We start from the raw sequence: 22,158 nt of genomic DNA, 5'->3' as shown, positions 1-22,158 counted from the left end.
CTAGCACTTTCTCCTTTGTGATGGCAACCATATTCAACTCTGCCCCCTGACTTTCCTGAATTGTTGGGATATTACTCATGTCTTCTACTGTGAAGACTGACGCAAAGTACTTATTAAGTTCCTCAGCTATTTCCTTGTCTCCCATCACTAGATTACCAGCGTCATTTTGGAGCGGCCCAATGTCTACTTTTGCCTCCCGTTTGTTTTTAATGTATTTAAAGAAACTTTTACTATCATTCCTAATGTTACTGGTTATTCGAGGAGCCTGGCAGCTTTAGCAATGTAGGTTGGTGTTGGGCAAGAGAGGGGAATCTCCTTTGAGGGCCCCTGAACCCATTAGTGGCACTCCTCCACCCCACAAGTTATCTCTCATTAACTACTGAATCCAGCTTCTCACGCCACTCACCCTGCCCCTAAATGAGACCCCTGACCTCAGACTTATCTGGGGTTCTTGGTATGGTAGGACTGTCTGTAGTTCCAGCGGTGACCACTGTACCCATCTGGCAGTGCTGGGATAACAGAACCTCCAGACATCCAATTGGCCAGCGGCTCTCCAAGGCAGAACTTCCTTCCAAGCTAAGATTCAAAGTCTCACCTTAAAGCAATTAATGCTGCTACCAGCCCCTCAGCATTTTAGCCAAGGCGGGCAGGGATTCAACCAAGTGTCTCTTCCCCTCTCATTATGAGACACTTCCTCTCACAAAACCAAAAGCACAGCTTGCAAATTGAGATTTCTTTGGTGAACAATGCAAGTTGAGCAATTTGTTTGTTTGAAATGTTAACTACAGGTGCTGGATGCAGGAAGAGTTGCAGAGTATGCAGAACCCTACATCCTTCTTGAGAACAAAGATGGTTTATTCTACAAGATGGTGCAACACTTGGGCAAGGCTGAAACAGTTGCTCTGACCAAGATAGCCAAAGAGGTAAGGTTGCACATGAAAAATCAGCAAAACTTGCATTTCCTTCACAAACTTAAGTTAGATATGAAGATTTAACTGTAGCTCTTTTTGTACTTACTTTCAAATTAATTAAATAAGCTTGTTTTATATTTAACTTCAAAACATCCTCAAGTTCACCAGTCTTTGCTAAACAGTTTTTTTGCTGACTGTTTTGTTGATCTAGCTGTCGAAGGGCACAGTGGTGCTTTGGCAATAATATTAACAAAGATATTTTTAAAGAAATCAACCACTCGGGATAACACTAGAGAATACTTAGTAGGAAGTAAATGCTCTGTAGCATTCAAATTAGGACATCAAGGCCTGTCCTAATACCTGTACGACTGAATTTTATTTTACGTCTCGAGGGTATCATTTGGAGTAGCATACAGATATAATCTGGTGATGTGCACAATTGATTAAATGTCACCAAAATATCAGCTGTAATGCATGTGCTCTATTTTTCTTACAATGTTCATGCAATTGAGTTTCCACCTGCAAAATGTTGAACGTTAATGGCCCAAGTCTGCCATATTTGATCCTGCCCTTTTTTTGAGCAAGTGGATGTTTAGCGCTGCGGGCACAATTATGGAAGAGGGTTGCACCATTCACGCTGATCATCTGGGACTGGACTGCAGTGTTCTTTTAAAGTTTTCTTTCCATTTAAAAAAAGTTTTGGGCCAGAAATTTCCAGCTATTCATGCCCTGTTGCCGCTGTGAGCAAGGACGGAGGCCGTCCTCATGCGTGCGGAACTTGGCTATCAGTTTCTTCTTGGCGATTCTGCGCTATTGTGTGTCTTGAAGGCCATCTTGGAGAATGCGTACCCGAAGATCGGAGGCTGTAGTGTTTCCCGACTGGAAGAGAACACTCCTGCCTGGCAATTGCCATGCAGTGTCCGTTCATCCATTGTTGTAGCGTCTGCATGGTCTCACTGATATATCACGCCTCAGTAAAGACTCGCATTCCAACCATCCTTCACATTCCAATCTGTAATTATCTTGCAATTGTGTCTTTGCCTATATATGCCGTGTTTGTGGACCTACATCTCCACTCACCTGATGAGTGGAAGCTCATGAAAGCTCATGATTCCGAAAGCTCATGATTCCAAATAAACCTGTTGGACTTTAACCTGGTGTTGTGAGACTTCTTACTCTGCATTATGAAGCAGATTGTGGCGTTTTAGTGAATATTCCATTGAGGAAGCACCAAATCACCATCTCATGAGAATAACACATGATACCATCTATGATTTTTGTATATTTCCAAAGGGCACTGCAATTTGTAAAACAGTTGAAAAGCAACCCACTTACTTTTTGGTGGTGCTTTATAAAGCAGAAATGGCTCAAAGCACTTCACATATAGTGGGTGGGATTTTCCGCCACCCCCTCGACATATTTTGTAGTAGTGGCCTGCTATTGGCCAGGGGTGGGATCTTTAATGGGGTTTTCCATTCTATGTACCCCGTACTGCCGGGAAATCTGCAGCTGGGATTTGTCATCAGTGGAACCGGAAGGTCCCGCCTGCAAGGACATCTGGAAAGTTCTGGTCAATCAGTTTTTTTGAAATGGTGATTATTGTTATTTAGGTTAAAATGGTAAAACTAAAATCGTAGAAAACTTACAACACAGAAGGAGCTATTTGACCAGTCATGTCCCTGCCTGTCGACAAAGTGTTACCCAAGTAAGGCGTTTGATAAGGTTCACCATGGTAGGCTTCTGCAGAAAATGCAGATGTATGGGATTGGGGGTGATCTAGGAAATTGGATCAGGAATTGGCTAGCGGATAGGAAACAGAGGGTGGTGGTTGATAGTAAATATTCATCATGGAGTGCGGTTACAAGTGGTGTACCTCAGGGATCTGTTTTGGGGCCACTGCTGTTTGTAATATTTATTAATGATCTGGATGAGGGTATAGTTGGGTGGATTAGCAAATTTGCTGATGACACCAAAGTCGGTGGTGTGGTAGACAGTGAGGAAGGGTGTCGTAGTTTGCAGGAAGACTTAGACAGGTTGCAAAGTTGGGCCGAGAGGTGGCGGATGGAGTTTAATGCGGAGAAGTGTGAGGTAATTCACTTTGGTAGGAATAACAGATGTGTTGAGTATAGGGCTAACGGGAGGACTTTGAATAGTGTGGAGGAGCAGAGGGATCTAGGTGTATGTGTGCATAGATCCCTGAAAGTTGGGAATCAAGTAGATAAGGTTGTTAAGAAGGCATATGGTGTCTTGGCGTTTATTGGTAGGGGGATTGAATTTAGGAGTCGTAGCGTTATGTTGCAACTGTACACAACTCTGGTGCGGCCGCACTTGGAGTACTGTGTGCAGTTCTGGTCCCCACATTACAGGAAGGATGTGGAGGCTTTGGAGAGGGTGCAGAGGAGGTTTACCAGGATGTTGCCTGGTATGGAGGGGAGATCCTATGAGGAGAGGCTGAGGGATTTGGGATTGTTTTCGCTGGAAAGGCGGCGGCTAAGAGGGGATCTTATTGAAACATATAAGATGATTAGAGGTTTAGATAGGGTGGATAGTGATAGCCTTTTTCCTCTGATGGAGAAATCCAGCACGAGGGGGCATGGCTTTAAATTGAGGGGGGGTAGTTATAGAACCGATGTCAGGGGTAGGTTCTTTACCCAGAGGGTGGTGAGGGATTGGAATGCCCTGCCAGCATCAGTTGTAAATGCGCCTAGTTTGGGGGCGTTTAAGAGATCCGTAGATAGGTTCATGGACGAAAAGAAATTGGTTTAGGTTGGAGGGTCACAGTTTTTTTTTAACTGGTCGGTGCAACATCGTGGGCCGAAGGGCCTGTTCTGCGCTGTAATGTTCTATGTTCTATGTTCTAACCTTATTCCAACTTCCTGCACTAAGTCCATAGCCCAGCAGATCATGGCTCTGCAAGTAGGCAAGAATAATTTGAAATCAAATAAATGTCCATGAGATACCTGAAGGATGTTATTTAAGCTGACGTGGTCTCAGTAATGCAACCAACGCAACTGACACCCTGATATCTCATTCTTTTTAACAAGTGGCAAAGAAGATGTAGATCATTATATTGACTAAAATGATGCTTTCTTCTTTGGCCTCCCTGTCTTAAGGGACAGTGGGTGCGCCCCAATGTGTCACAAAGAACAAAGAAAAGTACAGCACAGGAACAGCCCTTCGGCCCTCCAAGCCTGTGTCACCGGAGTCACCTCTCCATGGCATGTGCCTGGGCAGGATATATATATATGGGGGTTCTGGATTGCCCAAGCGTCAGAACCTCCCTCTCAACCTTGCTGGTGGAATCCAGAGAAATGCAAAGCCGGACATCTGGCACCAGTTTGGCTGCAGGAGCCACTGAAACATGCTCCAACACAGGACACACATACACACAAACAAACAAACTGAGGGGCAATTTTACTGCAGCCAATCCACCTAACCTGCACGTTTTTGGACTGTGGGAGGAAACCAGTGCACTCAGAGGAACCCACGCAAACACAGGGAGAAGATGCAAACCCCATATAGACAGACACATGAGGCCGGAATCAAACCCAGGTCCTTGGAACTGTGAGGCAGCAGCGCTAACCACTGTGCCGCCCTATAAGATGATGCTTATTACTTCATTATGAATGTAGTGGTCTAAATGTGACATTCCTAAATGTGATTTTGGGGGGAAAAAATCAGTAGAAATATTAATCAAAAGAGAAACCAAGATGAGTGGTAAAAGGAGAAAAATGAGATAATTATGTAAATTAGTTTATAATATTTTGTGATATGAATCATTTAAAGATGTCTAGTGAAAGAACTAGCATTTCATAATGAGAAATTTCTCTGATAGTGAAATTTGTGCTAACTTGAGGATAGTCATGATGTGGAGATGCCGGCATTGGACTGGGGTAAACACAGTAAGAGTTTCAACAACAGCGCTGATTTTGCTTTAACCTAGTGTTGTTGAAACTCTTACTAACTTGAGGATGCAGACCTTTGCTACATTTTTATAATTCATTTGATACTGGAACTAAAAGCTGCTTGCCTGAATTTACCTCATATCTTCTCAAAAAGACAATATTTTAATACTTTGCCTAAATTAAAATATATTTATTTATTTTACTTGGACATAAATGTATTTCTTATAGACTAGTAATATTACTTTGCTCCTAAGTCTCCTCAGGCTTTTGTTAGGTATGACTCTGATGAGTAATCACCCTAGTGGAATTTAGGCAAGCACTGTGAAAATGCATCTGCTACAATAATTGCAATGAAATCTTTAAAATGTCCTTAGGCATCTCAACCACACTCTGGAGTATATATTTTTTTTAAATCCCATTAATATAACATTTAATGATGCTTGCAAACAGAAAATGCTGGAAATACTGAACAGCATCTGTGAAGAGAGAAGTAATTAACATTTCACATCAATGTCCTTTAACACATCCCTTTGAGGACCTCTTAAGTTTGAAAGTTATCCTTTGTCTCAAAACCCTTCATTTCAAAGCCATATCCAAAAGTGACCTGTGCAGACAAAGATTAGATTAATTCTGGGACTCGATCATCATTTTTTTATCAGACCAGCTTGTCCCTAAACCTCAAAAAAATTTCAGTTTTGTTTGTGTAAATACATCTTTTATTAATGTATTCTTGCTCTTGAATACATTTCAGATAAAGCTGAAGTAACCTTGACATCAGTTCATTTTTGTTATGTTTACTTGTCAAAGAACAGAGATACTAAGGAAGTGTGAAAAATGGCCAGAATGTGGTCGTTATAGGACAGTAAAAACTGATAGCATTTCATTTCCTTTTTATTCAGTTCTTAACGTTTATCGGAAGACTTGCATCTGTCTCGGCACAAGTAGAATTTGATAGACTATAATAATTCAAGGGTTCAGAATATGACTACCTTATTACTTCAGTATCACTTTTTTACATTTTCAAGATGTTGCTTGGTTCAGTCATTGTCAGGCTGCTTTTTTCATTGTAGTGGTTCTCTCCATAGTTCTGATTTACCAACTCAAATAATTGCTTTACGCAACAAATTCAATGTGGAGATTTAATACAAATAATAGTGAAGTATCTGCGCTTGTCAGTCATGCTTCTGACAATGTTATGGTTCTAATCTGATATTACTATCCAAACCTATTTTGTTCATTTCATGTTAGAAAATGAGAAATCCTTGTGCAGGAACTAGATTTACTTACCTTTTGTTACCTAGTTTTTTCATTTATCTTTCAATTTCAACTGCATGAAATGGTTTTGCTTATCATAGCAATACTTTTTTGTCCCATTTGATACTGATAAAGCATTAAAATGTATCAGCATGTACAATCAATAATTATTACAATTACAGTGTCACGAAAAATGTTAAGATGTATGCTTTAAATTCTCCTGTGCATTACTTTTCTATTCTAAGTAGTTTGGTAAACAATTGGAGCCTTGCGTCTTAGGGTTATGTTCAAAATCTGATGAAAAATACAACTCTGCCATGTTAGTGCAAATGTGTCTAAGGAGGAAATCATTCACAAGACTTATCCTACCTTATCTGATGTGTGAGTGTCACATTTTGGGATGTTTCAACCATTTTTCCACAGAAAAATTTGGGGAAACATGTTACTTTAAATGTTCTGTTTTAAGCCTTATTGTATTCATACAAGCTAAAAAAAGAGCCAGCCTTAATAATGTTCCTTCATAAACTGTAAATAATAAGAAACGTATTAGCTTGTTTCAGTAATCAATCAACATTTCACATCCAATTGTGCAGGAGAGTAGCTGATCCTAAGTCCTGAGCATGAGAACTGGTAGACTTTTCTCTTCTGGATGTAAATAGTGAGATAATAAGACATACTGATGCAGGCATTTAGAGTTTTTGTTTAAACAGAATGGTGAGAGGAAACCGGGAAGTTAAATGCTACAAGAAGGTTGGTGTATTGATGAAATGATCCAAAAGCATTTATTTTGTCACTGGTAGCATGAAGAGGCCCGTTCCTTATTTTAGCTTATTACCTGAATATTAGTTTTGATGTTTAAATTTAGTACAGTAGTAACTGCCAATCTATATATTTATCTTACTCTAAAATAAGATAACTTGTTAGATCTCGATCCACCTTCGGTGAGATTGAAGAAATATTTGTGTAACACTCAGGAATGTCTGTTTCAGGTCACAAGAGGGTACTATTGTTGCATCCTTGGGTTATGTTAGCATGCATGTGCATAAATAGAGCTGCGCTAGTCAATTCCTATAAAAGTAAAATGCTCATACCAATCAGAGGAGCAACTGACTAACACCATTAGACCCAAGAAGGTACATGCAGCTGATCCAAATCTGTAACAGACTTATCATTATCTTTGATATGAATTCAACAAATCTTTAACTTCCTTACCCAAATTTTTTGTATGTTAAAATAAACCTTTTTCAGTTGTTATGATCCAGTTTCTATTATGTAGACAGGTTGATAGTTGTACATTGGATGGACACTGAAAAGATTTATATTGTGCTTCATAGATAACCATTTCTATTTGTCTCTTTCACTCTGTCAAAACTATGAACTAGTTCCTTTACATTAGTTTTGTATTTTGAATTCCTTCCAATTAATCTATTAGAAAATATTGCCGTTTTTTCCTTGCTCTTGTTTGATTAAAATGTATTATATTTATGATGGTAAATTTACTTGACTAATTTTACCAATGGTGACACATATTTGAAGGAAATGTAGGTCCCAGAGTATCACTACTACATTGTTCAAGTCCTATCTTCAATGCAGCCTCCCTTAAAGCACAGTTATCCACTGCAAGTGCAGAATTGACCCTTTGGTATTGGTTAGTTTTAACATCGATTTGTGTGATAATGCTTCCAATGCAGAATGGTGAATTGGGTGCACTGAACTTTGTGCTCAATTATCTGCTCCTTACTTGAGAAAAGAGAATTTTCATGTTGGTAACCTCACCTTATAATATGTACCCTACTACACTGTACTAATTGTGATAGGTTTGTGATTGTGAAATCCATCCTAAATCCATGGATTTGTCTACTCAATTGCTGGATAATCCACAAAGTGAAGCTGATTTTAAACCTTCTGAGCATTGCATAAGCATTTTTTTGACAAAAATGAAAGCAATAAAACGGCAGACAAATAAATGTTAACATCCAGCAAGCGACCTGGCTGAAAAGCTTACCCGATCAAGAAGTCCAACATAAAATGCAGATTTGGGTCAGAGTAAATTGAATATCATTGCTGCTGAAATGATTTCACCCATTAGCATTCCATTCAATTACACCAAGAAAATGTTTCCACATATCAGCGTTTTTACAGAGATATATACTTTCTACAAATATATGCTTTCATGGAAGTAGAATGCTACTATGATGGCATATGCACAATAAATGGAATTGGCTGGTATGTTGTGTTGCATACAAACATAAGAATTAGGAACAAGAGTAGGCCATTTGACCCTCAAGCTTGTTTTGCCATTTGATATGATCATGGCTGCTCTGATTGTAGCTTCAACTCTACTTTTCTGTCTACCTCCTATAAATCTTTGATTCCCTTGTCAATCAAGAATCTATCTAACTCAGCCTTAAAAATATTCAGTGACCCTGCCTCCACTGTTCTCTGGAGAAGAAAATTCCACAGACAAACAACCCACTAAAAGAAAAAATCCTCCACATCTCCAAATTTAAATGGGAGACCCCTTAATTTTAAACTGTGTCCCTTCGTTCTAGCCTATCATACAAAGAGAGGCATCCTTTCAGCATTCACTCTGTCAAGTCCCCTCAGGATCGTATGTGTTTCAATAAGATCACCTCTCAACCTTCTAAACTTCGAAGGATGCAGGCACAGTCTGTCCAACCTTTCCTCATATAAGAAAACCCCTTTATGCCAGGAATCAGTCGAGTGAAGCTTATCTACTTTGCTTCAAATGCAATTATATACTTACTTAAAAAGAGACCAAAATTGCACACGACTCCAGATGTGGTCTCACCAATGCTGTTAAGTGTAGCAAAACTTCCCTACTTTAACATTCTGTTTCTCTCGCAATGAATGACAACATTCCATTAACAACTTCAGATGATTAGCTCTACCCCACCTCAACCCCTTTGTTTTCATTTCATTTAAATTTTTAACTGTTCTCTACCTTTTATTTCTTTAATGTCTTTTCTTTGGGCCCAATTTTACCAAAATTTTGCACCCATTTTCGGGCACGAAATCGTGGTAAAGTTGGGGGTCGGGCCTAAAACGCGGTCCAGACCCGACCCAAGGCCAATCGCGCCTTTACCAACGGCCAATCCAGGCACCGGTCCGGCGTGCGCCCGAATCGGCCAGCGGGCCGATTTAAATGCATTTGCATGCATTTAAATCGGCATAATGAAGCCCGCGCCCAACTTACCCAAGGATTCCCACTTTACAAGGCTCCGATCTGATCGGTGCCCGCGCATTTACTCTGTTGCTGAATTCAAGTCCAGTAGGGCTTCAACTCAGCAACTGAACTGCCGAATCGCCCCCGACCACCCTTCGCAGACCGCCCCCGCGAAGCACCCCAGCAGCCCACCCCCCACCACCCCCGATCAGACCACCCTGGGACGCAGGTCCCGCCAGCAGCCCCCCCCCCCCCCGCCCCCCCAGGATCGGACTCCCCGGGCCCCCGACCTACCTTGATCGCTGGTGTCCGTCGAAAGCATCTTGCGATCCTGGATCCTGGCCTTACTCCGGGGGTCCTGATGGGTAGGATGACGTCTCTTCACTGGGGAGGGGGGGATGGGGGGGGATGTGACGTCTCTTCCCGGAGGGGGGGGGGGAATGTGACGTCTCTTCCCTGAGGGGGTTAGGGGGGGATGTGACGTCTCTGCTCCTGGGGGGGCGGAGACATCACATCCCCCCCCCCACCACCCCTCCTCAGGGAAGAGACATCACATCAACCCCCCCTGCCCCCTCCCAGGGAAGAGACATCACATCCCCCCCCCCTCAGGGAAGAGACGTCAGATACCCCCGCCACCCCCCTCAGGGAAGAGATGTCAGATTCCCCCCCCCCTCCCTCAGGGAAGAGACGTCACATCCCACCACCCTCTCCCCCTACCCCCCCCCACAAAACCAGGGAAATTCAAAGGCAGCGCAGACAGCAGTGCTGTCAGTGCTGCCTTTGACCTTCGCGCTCGGGCGCACTGAGTGCTGGCGGGTTCGAACTGTGCGTGCACAGTTCGGTGCTCCGACAGATGCAAATGCACTAGGCCCCGCCCACTGGACCCGCGCCGAAAAAAGGCGTATGGGGGCGCTGGAGCGCGGCTGCGGGGTGCGGGTCTGATTTACGACCGCACCCGGCACTTAGAGCCGATTTGGTAAAATCAGCCCCTTTGTTTTTCTTCCCCCCCCCCCCCCCCACCACTCTTTCCCCCCCCTATTTTATCACTCCTTTCCATACCTTTTCTCCTCCTTTGCTTCCCCTTTCCCTCCCCTTGCCCCCTTTTTCTCAATTTCACCTCTCTCCCCCCCTCCTCCTACATCATCATCTGTCATCTGTCACTGCTTCTCTGGCCATTCACACCTTTTATTCTCTCTACAACTGCCATTAGCAGCCTTTCCCCTTGTTTCTGCGGCTATGACTCATCTTTTATTCCCTCACCCTGCAGTATAAATATCTCTCACTTTCTATGCCTTTAAGCTTTGACAAAGGTCATCAGGGCTCAAAACGTCAGCTCTTTTCTCTCCTTACAGATTCTGCCAGACCAGCGGACATTTTCTCTTTTGGTTTCAGATTCCAGCATCCGCAGGAATTTGCTTTTATTTTAACATTCCATTTGCCTTCCTAATCACCTGCTGTATCTGCATGCTAAATTTTTGCAATTCATGTATCAGGACAGCCAGGTCCTTCTATATCTCATATTCTGTAAACTCTCTTTAAATAATATGCAGCTTTTCTATTCTTCCTGCCAAAGTCAACAAGTTCACTTTTTCCTACATTATACTCCAACAACCCAAACATTTGCCCACTCAATAAGCTGTCTATATTCCTTGACAGACTCCTTATTTCCTCCACAATTTACTCTCCTATCTATCTTCATGTCGTACCAAATTTAGCAACCATACACTTGTTTATTTCATCCACATCATTGATATAGAGTATAAATAGTTGAGCACTGATCCCTGTGACATTCCACTAGTTACATCTTGTCAATCCGAAAATAACCCATTCATCCTTGCTCTCTGTTTCCTGCTATTATCTTGTTCTCTGTTTCCTGCTATTATCTTGTTCTCTGCTTCCTGCTATTATCTTGTTCTCTACACCATCAGCTCTGATTTTGTACAGTAACCTTTGATACAGCACTTGTTAAATGCCTTGGAAATCCAAATACACCACATCTACAATGTCCCCTTTAACTATGTTGCTTGTTGCTTCTTCAAAGAATGCTAATACATTAACCAGACATGATTTTTCATTATTAATGTTTGCTCTCTAGTTACATTTCCTTTAGTTACTCATTTTTTAAATACCTGTAGAAACTCTTACCTTTTTTTTGTATTTCTAGCTAGCTTTTACTTATACCTCAATTTTGCCCTCATTATTTCTATTGTCACTCTTTGTTGGTTTTTGTATCCTATGCAATCTTCTGATCTGCCACTAATCTTCACGAAAGTGTGCACTTTTTCTTTCAATTTCATACTAACTTTAACTTCCTTAGTTAGCCATAATAAGTAGTCTCACAACAGCAGGTTAAAGTCCAACAGGTTTAATTGGTAGCACGAGCTTTCGGAGTGCTGCTCCTTCATCAGGTGAGTGATAAAGGAGCAGCACTCTGAAAGCTCATGCTACCAAATAAACCTGTTGGACTTTAACCTGGTGTTGTGAGACTACTTACTGTGCCTACCCCAGTCCAAAACCAGCAACCCCACATCTTAGTTAGCCATGAATGATGCATCCTTTTCATAGAGTCTTTCTTTTTCATTGGAATGTATCTTTGCTGAATGTCATGAAATATATCCTTAAATGTCTACCACTACATCTCTACTGACTTACCCCTTAATTTCCAAAACAGAAATGGAAAATGTTGGAAAATTTCAGCAGGTATGACAGTATCTGTGGAGAGAGAACAGAGCTAACATTTCAAATCTGAATGACTCTTCATCACTTTTTCCTAGCTTCCTGTTCTTCCTGAGAGTCAAGTACCCTTGAATGTTCATGTCCCGGTCTTGGTCACCTTGAAAATAGATCTCTGTAATGGCTATCAGATCATACGGGGGCGATTTTACCAAAAGAATTCTGAATGTCGAATTCACATGAAAGTAAATCACGCTGGTTTTTTTCAATGCACTGCTGAGTGCACTGGTGTAAATCCTGTTAAAAACCAGGGGGCAGGCCTATCCCTGTTGAAGAGGTGGGCTGCATAACGCTGAGTGGGCCACTACGCATGCACTGATCTGTCAGTTCCGAGATTGGTGCATGCGCAATGGCCCTGTCTGCCAGCCTCCCAATTGCTGGCCAGCTCAACCGCTGGCCAGCCCCGTGATCCGCATAATACCAGCCCTCTCTCCCTCCCATGGCCTAATTGCTGGCCCCCCCCCAAACATGCCCATGTCCAGCCTTGACCACCCCCCCCCCCCAGCAGTCCCAATCCCCACTCCCCCACTGGCAATTCCGCATCTCCCCTCCCCTCCATAGTGCCGACCGCAGCCCTGTCCAGCTCCTGATGATGTGGAGATGCCGGCGTTGGACTGGAGTAAACACAGTAAGAGTTTTAACAACACCAGGTTAAAGTCCAACAGGTTTATTTGGTAGCAAATGCCATTAGCTTTTGGAGCGCTGCTCCTTCGTCAGATGGAGTGGATATCTGCTCTCAAACAGGGCATACAGAGACACACAATCAAGTTACAGAATACTGATTAGAATGCGAATCTCTACAGCCAACCAGGTCTTAAAGATACAGACAATGTGAGTGGAGGGAGCATTAAGCACAGGTTAAAGAGATGTGTATTGTCTCCAGCCGGGACAGTTAGTGAGATTTTGCAAGCCCAGGCAAGTCGTGGGGATTACTGATAGTGTGACATAAACCCAAGATCTCGGTTTAGGCCGTCCTCATGTGTGCGGAACTTGGCTATCAGTTCCTGCTCAGCGACTCTGCGCTGTTGTGTGTCGTGAAGGCCACCTTGGAGAACGCTTACCCGAAGATCAGAGGCTGAATGCCCGTGACCGCTGAAGTGCTTCCCCACAGGAAGAGAACAGTCTTGCCTGGTGATTGTCGAGCGGTGTTCATTCATCCGTTGTCGTAGCGTCTGCATGGTTTCCCCAATGTACCATGCCTCGGGACATCCTTTCCTGCAGCGTATCAGGTAGACAACATTGGCCACGTTGCAAGAGTAGGTACCGTGTACCTAGTAGATGGTGTTCTCACGTGAGATGATGGCATCCGTGTCGATGATCCGGCACGTCTTGCAGAGGTTGCTGTGGCAGGGTTGTGTGGTTCCCCCAGTGGCACTGGGGAGCACTTCAGCGGTCACGGGCATTCAGCCTCTGATCTTCGGGTAAGCATTCTCCAAGGCGGCCTTCACGACACACGACAGCGCGGAGTCGCTGAGCAGAAACTGATAGCCAAGTTCCGCACACATGAGGACGGCCTAAACCAGGATCTTGGGTTTATGTCACAGTATCAGTAACCCCCTCAGCTTGCCTCCTGGACTTGCAGAATCTCACTGGCTGTCCTGTCTGGAGACAATACACATCTCTTTAACCTGTGCTTAGTGCTCCCTCCACTCGCATTGTCTGTATCTTTAACACCTGGTTGGTTGTAGAGATTCGCATTCTAATCAGTATTCAGTAACTTGATTTTGTGTCTCTGTGCCCTGTTTGAAAGCAGATATCCACTCCATCTGACGAAGGAGCAGCGCTCCAAAAGCTAATGGCAGCTCCTGATGGCCAGCCCCAATCGCTGGCCTCCCTCTTCTACTGATCCCAACTGCAGAGACTCCTCCATCCACAATGATCGCCCCCCCCACCCCCCGAGACCCTGCCCCCATTAGGTCCCATCCCCTTGGCACTGCCTCGTGCCCGATTGGCGGTACCAAGATGCCTTTGGACATTGGCTCTCTGCCCTTTGGGTAGTGCCAGGGGGCCCGGGCTAGCACTGCCAATGCCCAGGGAGCAGCCCTCCCCCCTCGCTGCCACCTGACCCTTTGGGGGATCCTGTTTGACCTCGTCACTCCAGCGGGGTCAGGTCACCAGCTCCCCGCAAGTGGGGAGTTATAGTAATCTCCGCTAGAGTGAACAACTCCTGGCAGGTGTGGAGAGGTTAGCGAGTCTGGAGACTTCAGTACCGGGCGTGTTAATGATATGTAAATAGTATTAAAATTAGAAGCTGCATGCATTAGGCAGCTCCGCGCCTATTTCTGGCACTGAGCTGACAGCGCCAGAAATCCAGCGCTGGGAGACATGCTCGGGGCCGGGCACCCAGCACAGATCACGTTAATCCTGCACCGCTGAAATCTCCCAGCCCACTACACTAAAAATCAACACAGAATCACCCCCTACATATTTATTTCTATTTGAGCTGACAATTCATCTGTCTTGTTATGAATGTTACACACAGTCCGATGCAGAGCTTTTAGTTCCATCTCTATCACCTTCTGGTCTTAACTGCTGGTGCACTCTTAAGTTTGAACATTCTGTCTTTTCCTGCCATCCTTATCATTACCCCTATTGCTACCTTGCTTTCTTGCCTTGCTCTCTATCACCCTAGTTATATGACTCACCAGAACACAGATCCCAGCATGGTTCAGGTGAAGACCATCCCAATGGTATGGCTCCTACTTTCCCCCGGACAGGTGCCAGCATCCCATAAATCAAAACTAATTTCTCCCACACAAATCTTTGAGGTTGGTATTCCACTCTCTAATCTTATTTACTCTATGCCAGTTTGCTCGTGACTGGGATAATCCAGAGACTATTACCTTTGTAGTTCTGCTACATAATTCTTCATAATTTAGCTACTAACTGTTCATATTCTCTAAACTGCAAATTCCTCTCAAGCCCAGAGCACACCCTAAACCCTGGCACTGGGCAGGAAACATAGCCTTCTGGGTTCTCTCCCTTGGCTACAAAGACCCATGTCTATGCCCCAATTATATCATCCCCTGCGACCGCCATATTCCTATTTACTCCTTCTGCTTGAATGCCTTCCTGTGCCACGATGCCATGATCAGTTTGCTCATCTGCCTTGCAACCTCCTGCTTTCATCTATAAAAGCCACAAGAACCTCAGACCTGGTGGACAATTGCAAGGGCTAAGTCTCCTGCATGTCTACCTTCTGAACTAATGAAAAGTGGAACTTTTTCAAGGAACAAATACTGGGCGTCCTTGATAGGTATGTCCCTGTCAGGCAGGGAGGAAATGGCCGAGTGAGGGAACCATGGTTCACGAAAGAGGTGGAATGTCTTGTGAAAAGGAAGAGGGAAGCTTATGTAGGGATGAGGAAACAAGGTTCAGATGGCTCGATTGAGGGTTACAAGTTAGCAAGGAATGAGCTGAAAAAGGGGCTAAGGAGAACTAGGAGGGGACATGAGAAGTCCTTCGCGGGTCGGATCAAGGAAAACCCCAAGGCTTTTTACTCTTATGTGAGGAATAAAAGAATGACCAGGGTGAGGTTAGGGCCGGTCAAGGACAGTAGTGGGAACTTGTGTATGGAGTCAGTAGAGATAGGCAAGGTGATGAATGAATACTTTTCTTCAGTGTTCACCAAGGAGAGGGGCCATGTTTTTGAGGAAGAGAAGGTGTTACAGGCTAATAGGCTGGAGGAAATAGATGTTCGGAGGGAGGATGTCCTGGCAGTTTTGAATAAACTGAAGGTCGATAAGTCCCCTGGGCCTGATGAAATATATCCTAGGATTCCTTGGGAGGCAAGGGATGAGATTGCAGAGCCTTTGGCTTTGATCTTTGGGTCCTCGCTGTCCACAGGGATAGTGCCAGAGGACTGGAGAGTGGCGAATGTTGTTCCTCTGTTTAAGAAAGGGAATAGAAATGACCCTGGTAATTATAGACCGGTTAGTCTTACTTCGGTGGTTGGTAAATTGATGGAAAAGGTCCTTAGGGATGGGATTTACGACCATTTAGAAAGATGCGGATTAATCCGGGATAGTCAGCACGGATTCGTGAAGGGCAAGTCGTGCTTCACAAATTTGATTGAATTTTTTGAGGAGGTAACTAAGTGTGTTGATGAAGGTAGGGCAGTTGATGTCATATACATGGATTTTAGTAAGGCGTTTGATAAGGTCTCCCATGGTCGGCTTATGATGAAAGTGAGGAGTTGTGGGATAGAGGGAAAGTTGGCCGATTGGATAGGTAACTGGCTGTCTGATCGAAGACAGAGGGTGGTGGTGGTGGATGGAAAATTTTCGGATTGGAGGCAGCTTGCTAGCAGAGTGCCACAGGGATCAGTGCTTGGTCCTCTGCTCTTTGGGATTTTTATTAATGACTTAGAGGAGGGGGCTGAAGGGTGGATCAGTAAATTTGCTGATGACACCAAGATTGGTGGAGTAGTGGATGAGGTGGAGGGCTGTTGTAGGCTGCATAGAGACATAGATAGGATGCAAAGCTGGGCTGAAAAATGGCAAATGGAGTTTAACCCTGATAAATGTGAGGTGATTCATTTTGGTAGGACTAATTTAAATGTGGATTACAGGGTCAAAGGTAGGGTTCTGAAGACTGTGGAGGAACAGAAAGATCTTGGGGTCCATATCCACAGATCTCTAAAGGTTGCCACTCAAGTGGATAGAGCTGTGAAGAAGGCCTATAGTGTGTTAGCTTTTATTAACAGGGGGTTGGAGTTTAAGAGCCGTGGGGTTATGCTGCAACTGTACAGGACCTTGGTGAGACCACATTTGGAATATTGTGTGCAGTTCTGGTCACCTCACTATAAGAAGGACGTGGAAGCGCTGGAAAGAGTGCAGAGGAGATTTACCAGGATGCTGCCTGGTTTGGAGGGTAGGTCTTATGAGGAAAGGTTGAGAGAGCTAGGGCTGTTCTCTCTGGAGCGGAGGAGGCTGAGGAGAGACTTAATAGAGGTTTATAAAATGATGAAGGGGATAGATAGAGTGAACGTTCAAAGACTATTTCCTTGGGTGGATGAAGCTATTACAAGGGGGCATAACTATAGGGTTCGTGGTGGGAGATATAGGAAGGATATCAGAGGTAGGTTCTTTACGCAGAGAGTGGTTGGGGTGTGGAATGGACTGCCTGCAGTGATAGTGGAGTCAGACACTTTAGGAACATTTAAGCGGTTATTGGATAGGCACATGGAGCACACCAGGATGATAGGGAGTGGGATAGTTGATCTTGGTTTCAGATAAAGCTCAGCACAACATCGTGGGCCGAAGGGCCTGTTCTGTGCTGTACTGTTCTATGTTCTTGATCCCCATACCTGCCTCACATGCAGTCACATCCTTGTTTCCTTGACTATGGACCAAATCAGACAACCCTAGCCTAAAGGGTTTAACTGACTTCTGGAACAAAGTGTCCAGGGAACTTCCTTCCACCCTAATGCATCACAGTATCTGCAGCTCAGTAACTCTGAACCAAACTTCCTCAAGCTGACCAAAGTTCCTCAAGCTAGCAGGTGACTCCTGTCTTTTCAATACTCAAGCTAGAATCAACTTTGGCCCAATGGGTCAAAATCAATCAATGCCCCCTCCCCCAGAAGTGCCTAGATTTTATTATAAATTTGTCATTCAGTCAAAGGAGCCAGAAGGCTAGTTGTTTTAGGAAATCGAATTGTCACTATTTCAACTGGATTAAGGCATGTTGATGAGGATCTGTGAATGTGCTTTAACCTGCAGGACACCTGAGAAACATTTGATATTAATACTTTGTTGAAGCATCAACCAAATATCCCATTCTGTTCTATACACAATGAGCCAAGAAAATGGGTTCCAATTAGAGGGTTTTATGTATTTGTTCTACATATCAAGAGCTGAACTTAATACTTGAAATATTTTTTAAAGCATACTGGAAATAACATGATTATGAGAAGCTGCTTGAAATATGTTGAGAAACCTATTTTAGGATTCTGTTTCTTTTCACAGGTATACCTGAAAAAGAAATCTGCAGAAGAAACACTGAATGACCAAATACTAGCCAATGGTTCGGCAATTGTATCACCTAACAATATTGTCTTTGAGACATCATTATGAACCCAAGAAACAGTGTAATGGAACATCTGTACCAGCAGTAACAAAAAAAGCTTACAACATGATATCTCAGAGGAAGCATCGTTTGACCTAAAGAAACACGATTTATAGTATGGATAAAGATTTTTGCACCAAAAAATTCCGTCTTTCTATTATTGAACCTGATTTTATTGCAGTTTATAGATTTTTGGCAATATAAAATATGAATTTAAATTTGAAATCAAGCAAAGATGTACTTTTTCTGTTGCCTAAAATGGACTCTTGTCTCCAAAAAGATATTATCAGCTACACCAGATGTGCTTTTCAACCGATGAACTGTGTGAAAATTTAGGAGTGAGAGAAATTTCCCTTTAATAATTGAAATGCATTAACTCAATGATTACTTCTTATCGTGGTGAACTAGGTGATCCAAGTCAAGTTTCTGTTGAATTTTCAGGGGACTACTATTGCTGTCGTTTAAACCTAGCCCCTGCACTACCACCCCCAACCCAAGCTGCCTTTTTAAATTGTCATCAATATTGATACTGAGGCAAACAGTGAACTCATGCCCAATTTATTCCGTATACTTGGTCTATTAATTCAGTTCAAGCTGACCATGGTTATTGTACAAGTACTTCACTTGTTACTTTTAACATATTGGCTGCTTCAGTTCAGCAATTCACTCATGAAAATTAAAGATCTCGGATAGTGTAAAGTTTATATTCTGTTCTTTATTGATGGTTTTTCTTATACTTAATCGTCGGAAGCAATAAACTACTTTTGTTTAATTGGCAAGTTGATTGTGTCACAGGTCTGTTTTTCAGGTTTCATTTCAGATTACGATTTAGCTGGACATTAATAGATTCAATTGTTAGAGAAAATTCCTCTGTATCATTTTCAGAAATATGTCATGACTTGGCTACAAGTGAAATTAATTGAATGCAAAAAGAGAGTTTTTTGGGAGGTTGCTCACAATGAAGATCTTCTAAATGATGAAGCAAATGGGGAACCTTATCCAAAACAATGCTGGAGTTATAAACCTTTGAGCTTTTTTTGATTGAGTTATGTAATTGCTCTTGCCTACCAGCTATTCCTTGAAAATTTCAACTTGAATTTAGTGTTAATGTTTTTGATTATTACTATTTTATAATTTAAGAAAAACACCATTTAGGCTGGTTTGCTTGATCTTCAACTGGTAGAACCTTATATGTTTTGAAGCACCTGGTGCCTTATTAGCAAAAATAAAAGTTATCGAGGTTATTCAATTAGAAGGGCCACATTACTTCGTTTTACTGTTCTTTAGTACAAAAGAGATTATTAGTTCTCATAAGGAAAAGGATGAGATAAAGAATCTTGCAATAATAGTCTCCTATGAATAGTTTGTTTATACTGTTCCTTTAAATAGCATCTCATTTATTTCCCAAAATGTCACTTTTGTGATTTGTGTTGTTGTGGAGAGCAAGGTTAATCAATAAACTGCATTTATTTTCGATGAAATTATAAGAAATTTGTCAAATAACAAACTGTGTTTCAACAGTTTCCCCGATGCCTTCGAATTACACAATTCTTCTATTTAGATATTGAAGAGTAATAAATGCATTCAAAGAAGATGTTACTATGTTGATAAGAAGTGCAATAGGATGCCAATTTGTGTGAATGTTTGTTTTCATTGCTCAGGATTACTATGAGTCCAAAGATTATATTGGTTAAGATTTTAAGCATTGTTTGATACAGTAACTTTGTATAGGTTGATACTGATGGTGTTTAGGTCCAGCCTGAAAATAAATTAGGAGTATGTATATGCATTAATGTGAACAGCATTGAGTAAAACACTGAAAAAAATCATCATCGAGGGGGCCTGTAACAAAAACTATTATCCTATATGTAAAACTTAATTTTTGTCAAATTATTCAGGTAGTTAAACTCAAGTCAGAATTACTCAAACCAACTTGCCTGCTTCTACATCTATTCAGAGATCAAACGGTTGATTCAGCTCAGGAAAAGTGATGTATATGTCTAAATTAAAGTCCATCCAAGATCATTCACAGTGCATTTTAAACTCTATTTCTATAGTCGCTGTTAGGTGATTTTTTATATTTTCCACTTTATTCATAAAGAAGTGTAAATTGCAAATTATTACTGTTTTAAAATTGAGGAGGGAATTAAATGCAGTTATGAATTTTGTCTTTCTTAAACTGATTTCCACAGATTTCTAAAATCTAAGTTTCTAAGTTTTGTGTTTGAATCATAACATCAGTGTGTATATTGATTTTACTATTTTGTTTGTATTAAAGGTTTGTTTTATACCTTTGTAACCTGAACAAATACTTCAGTAGAAATCCTGTCGATGCTATAATCAATTTGCTAACATTTATTAATATTCTGTTTCCACATAGTAGATTCATGATTTGTCAATAACTGGTCATAATTTAATAGGGGTATGATATAAAAATGAATGTATCTTCTTTATCTTGTACATAAGACTTAACATTCTGTCATAACCATTAAACATCTATGTGCTTACTTACAGCGTAAACATTTTCTCAATTATGACAATGTTAATGTAGAGCACTCATAACTGATATTTTTAAAAATTATTCTTATATGCAACAAATCTTTCACCAGCTGAATTTTGAATACTTGTAGAACTTAGCTCCAGTTTGAATTTTTCTTGGTTTCAGCTAGTTCTTTCAGGCAAACGTAAAACAAAATGTTTTCTTCCCAACAACCTAGTCTATAAAAGCATGTATACAAGGGGGAAGGTTAAAATGTTTAAACTCTTGTCAGTTCCTCCAGATAAAGAGCGCAATGAAGCAGGAGTGGGGGAGCATTGACTGAGAGAAAGCTTTTCTACAATCTAATCAGTAAATGTCACCATTAAATCGTCACTTCATGGTCCAGATTTTGAGGTGTTAATGTTGACAAAGCTGTTGGCTTTTACAGTCATTACTCCACTGAAGCTGACAGTAACTTCTGGAGTCCGCAGATGTCCAGAATAATGTGGAAAGATGTTGCTGGCAATGATTCTGCATTCCCCAGAAAGTGCGCTGTTGAAGTCTCCCAGACTGCAACCCCCAAGCACAATCATTCATCAAAATACTATAACTAGTTCCTTATCACAGCAGCAGAGATGTTCTAACCACTAAATCACTCGGGGTTCTTTCATGGTTATGTGGAAGCTGAAATATAGGGCCTGGATAGGTTCTAACTGAACAAAGTCGACTGGCGGAATTTTCCCAAAAAAATTCAAAGTGTCACAACAGCAGAAGATCTGCGTGCCAGTCTTTTGGGTGAGCCCGGCACTGAAATCTTCCGGTACTCTGTCAATTCTTTCGACAACTGGGAGCTTTGCGCAGGTGGAGGTTGCAGCCTATGTACACTAGTGAGACCAGCTTCAGAGCGCTCAGGTGCCATTGCACAAGGCATTCCAATGTACTAATGCACCGGTGCTCGGCGCGAATCAGAATTTTGGCCTCGCACACTATCGGCCCAGCTTGCCACGTCAGTGAGATCACTTCCATCATCATACAGCAAGGCAATATGGGTAGAGCTCAGGAATAGGAAAGGTGCAGTCACAGTGTTGGGGGTTTACTATAGGCCACCCAACTGCCAGCGAGAGATTGAGGAACAGATATGTAGGCAGATTTTGGCAAAGTGTAAAAGTAACAGGGTTGTTGTGGTGGGAGATTTTAATTTCCCCTATGTTGACTGGGACTCACTTAGTACTAGAGGCGTGGATGGGGCAGAGTTTGTAAGGAACATCCAGGAGGGCTTCCTGAAACAGTGTGTAGATATTCCAACTAGGGAAGGGGCCATACTGGACCTGGTATTGGGGAATGAGCCCGGCCAGGTGGTTGATGTTTCAGTAGGGGAGCAGTTCGGGAACAGTGACCACAATTCAGTAAGCTTTAAGGTACTGATGGATAAAGATAAGTGTAGTCCTCAAGTTAAGGTGCTAAATTGGGGGAAGGCTAATTACAACAATATTAGGCAGGAACTGAAGAATGTAGATTGGGGGCAGATGTTTGAGGGCAAATCAACATCTGGCACGTGGGAGGCTTTAAAGTGTAAGTTGATAGGGATTCAGGACTGGCACATTCCTGTAAGGATGAAGG

The 22,158-nt window shown here is 42.3% G+C and overlaps 1 protein-coding gene across 1 annotated transcript in view; it reads left to right on the top strand.

The window, feature by feature from the left end:
• The window catches only part of LOC144499555 (ATP-binding cassette sub-family C member 4-like), a 57,965-nt gene extending 37,399 nt beyond the window's left edge, over positions 1-20,566 (top strand). Inside the window, exons 4-5 of the mRNA XM_078221657.1 lie at positions 789-923; positions 17,960-20,566. Of these exons, the coding sequence (XP_078077783.1) occupies positions 789-923; positions 17,960-18,067 (243 nt within the window). The 3' untranslated portion in view covers positions 18,068-20,566. The remainder of the gene's footprint in view (positions 1-788; positions 924-17,959) is intronic.
• Positions 20,567-22,158: the final 1,592 nt, after the last annotated feature.

This window comes from Mustelus asterias, chromosome 10, assembly GCF_964213995.1.
Source record: "Mustelus asterias chromosome 10, sMusAst1.hap1.1, whole genome shotgun sequence".
Taxonomy (NCBI): domain Eukaryota; kingdom Metazoa; phylum Chordata; class Chondrichthyes; order Carcharhiniformes; family Triakidae; genus Mustelus; species Mustelus asterias.
This window is presented reverse-complemented; position numbering and strand designations above follow the sequence as displayed.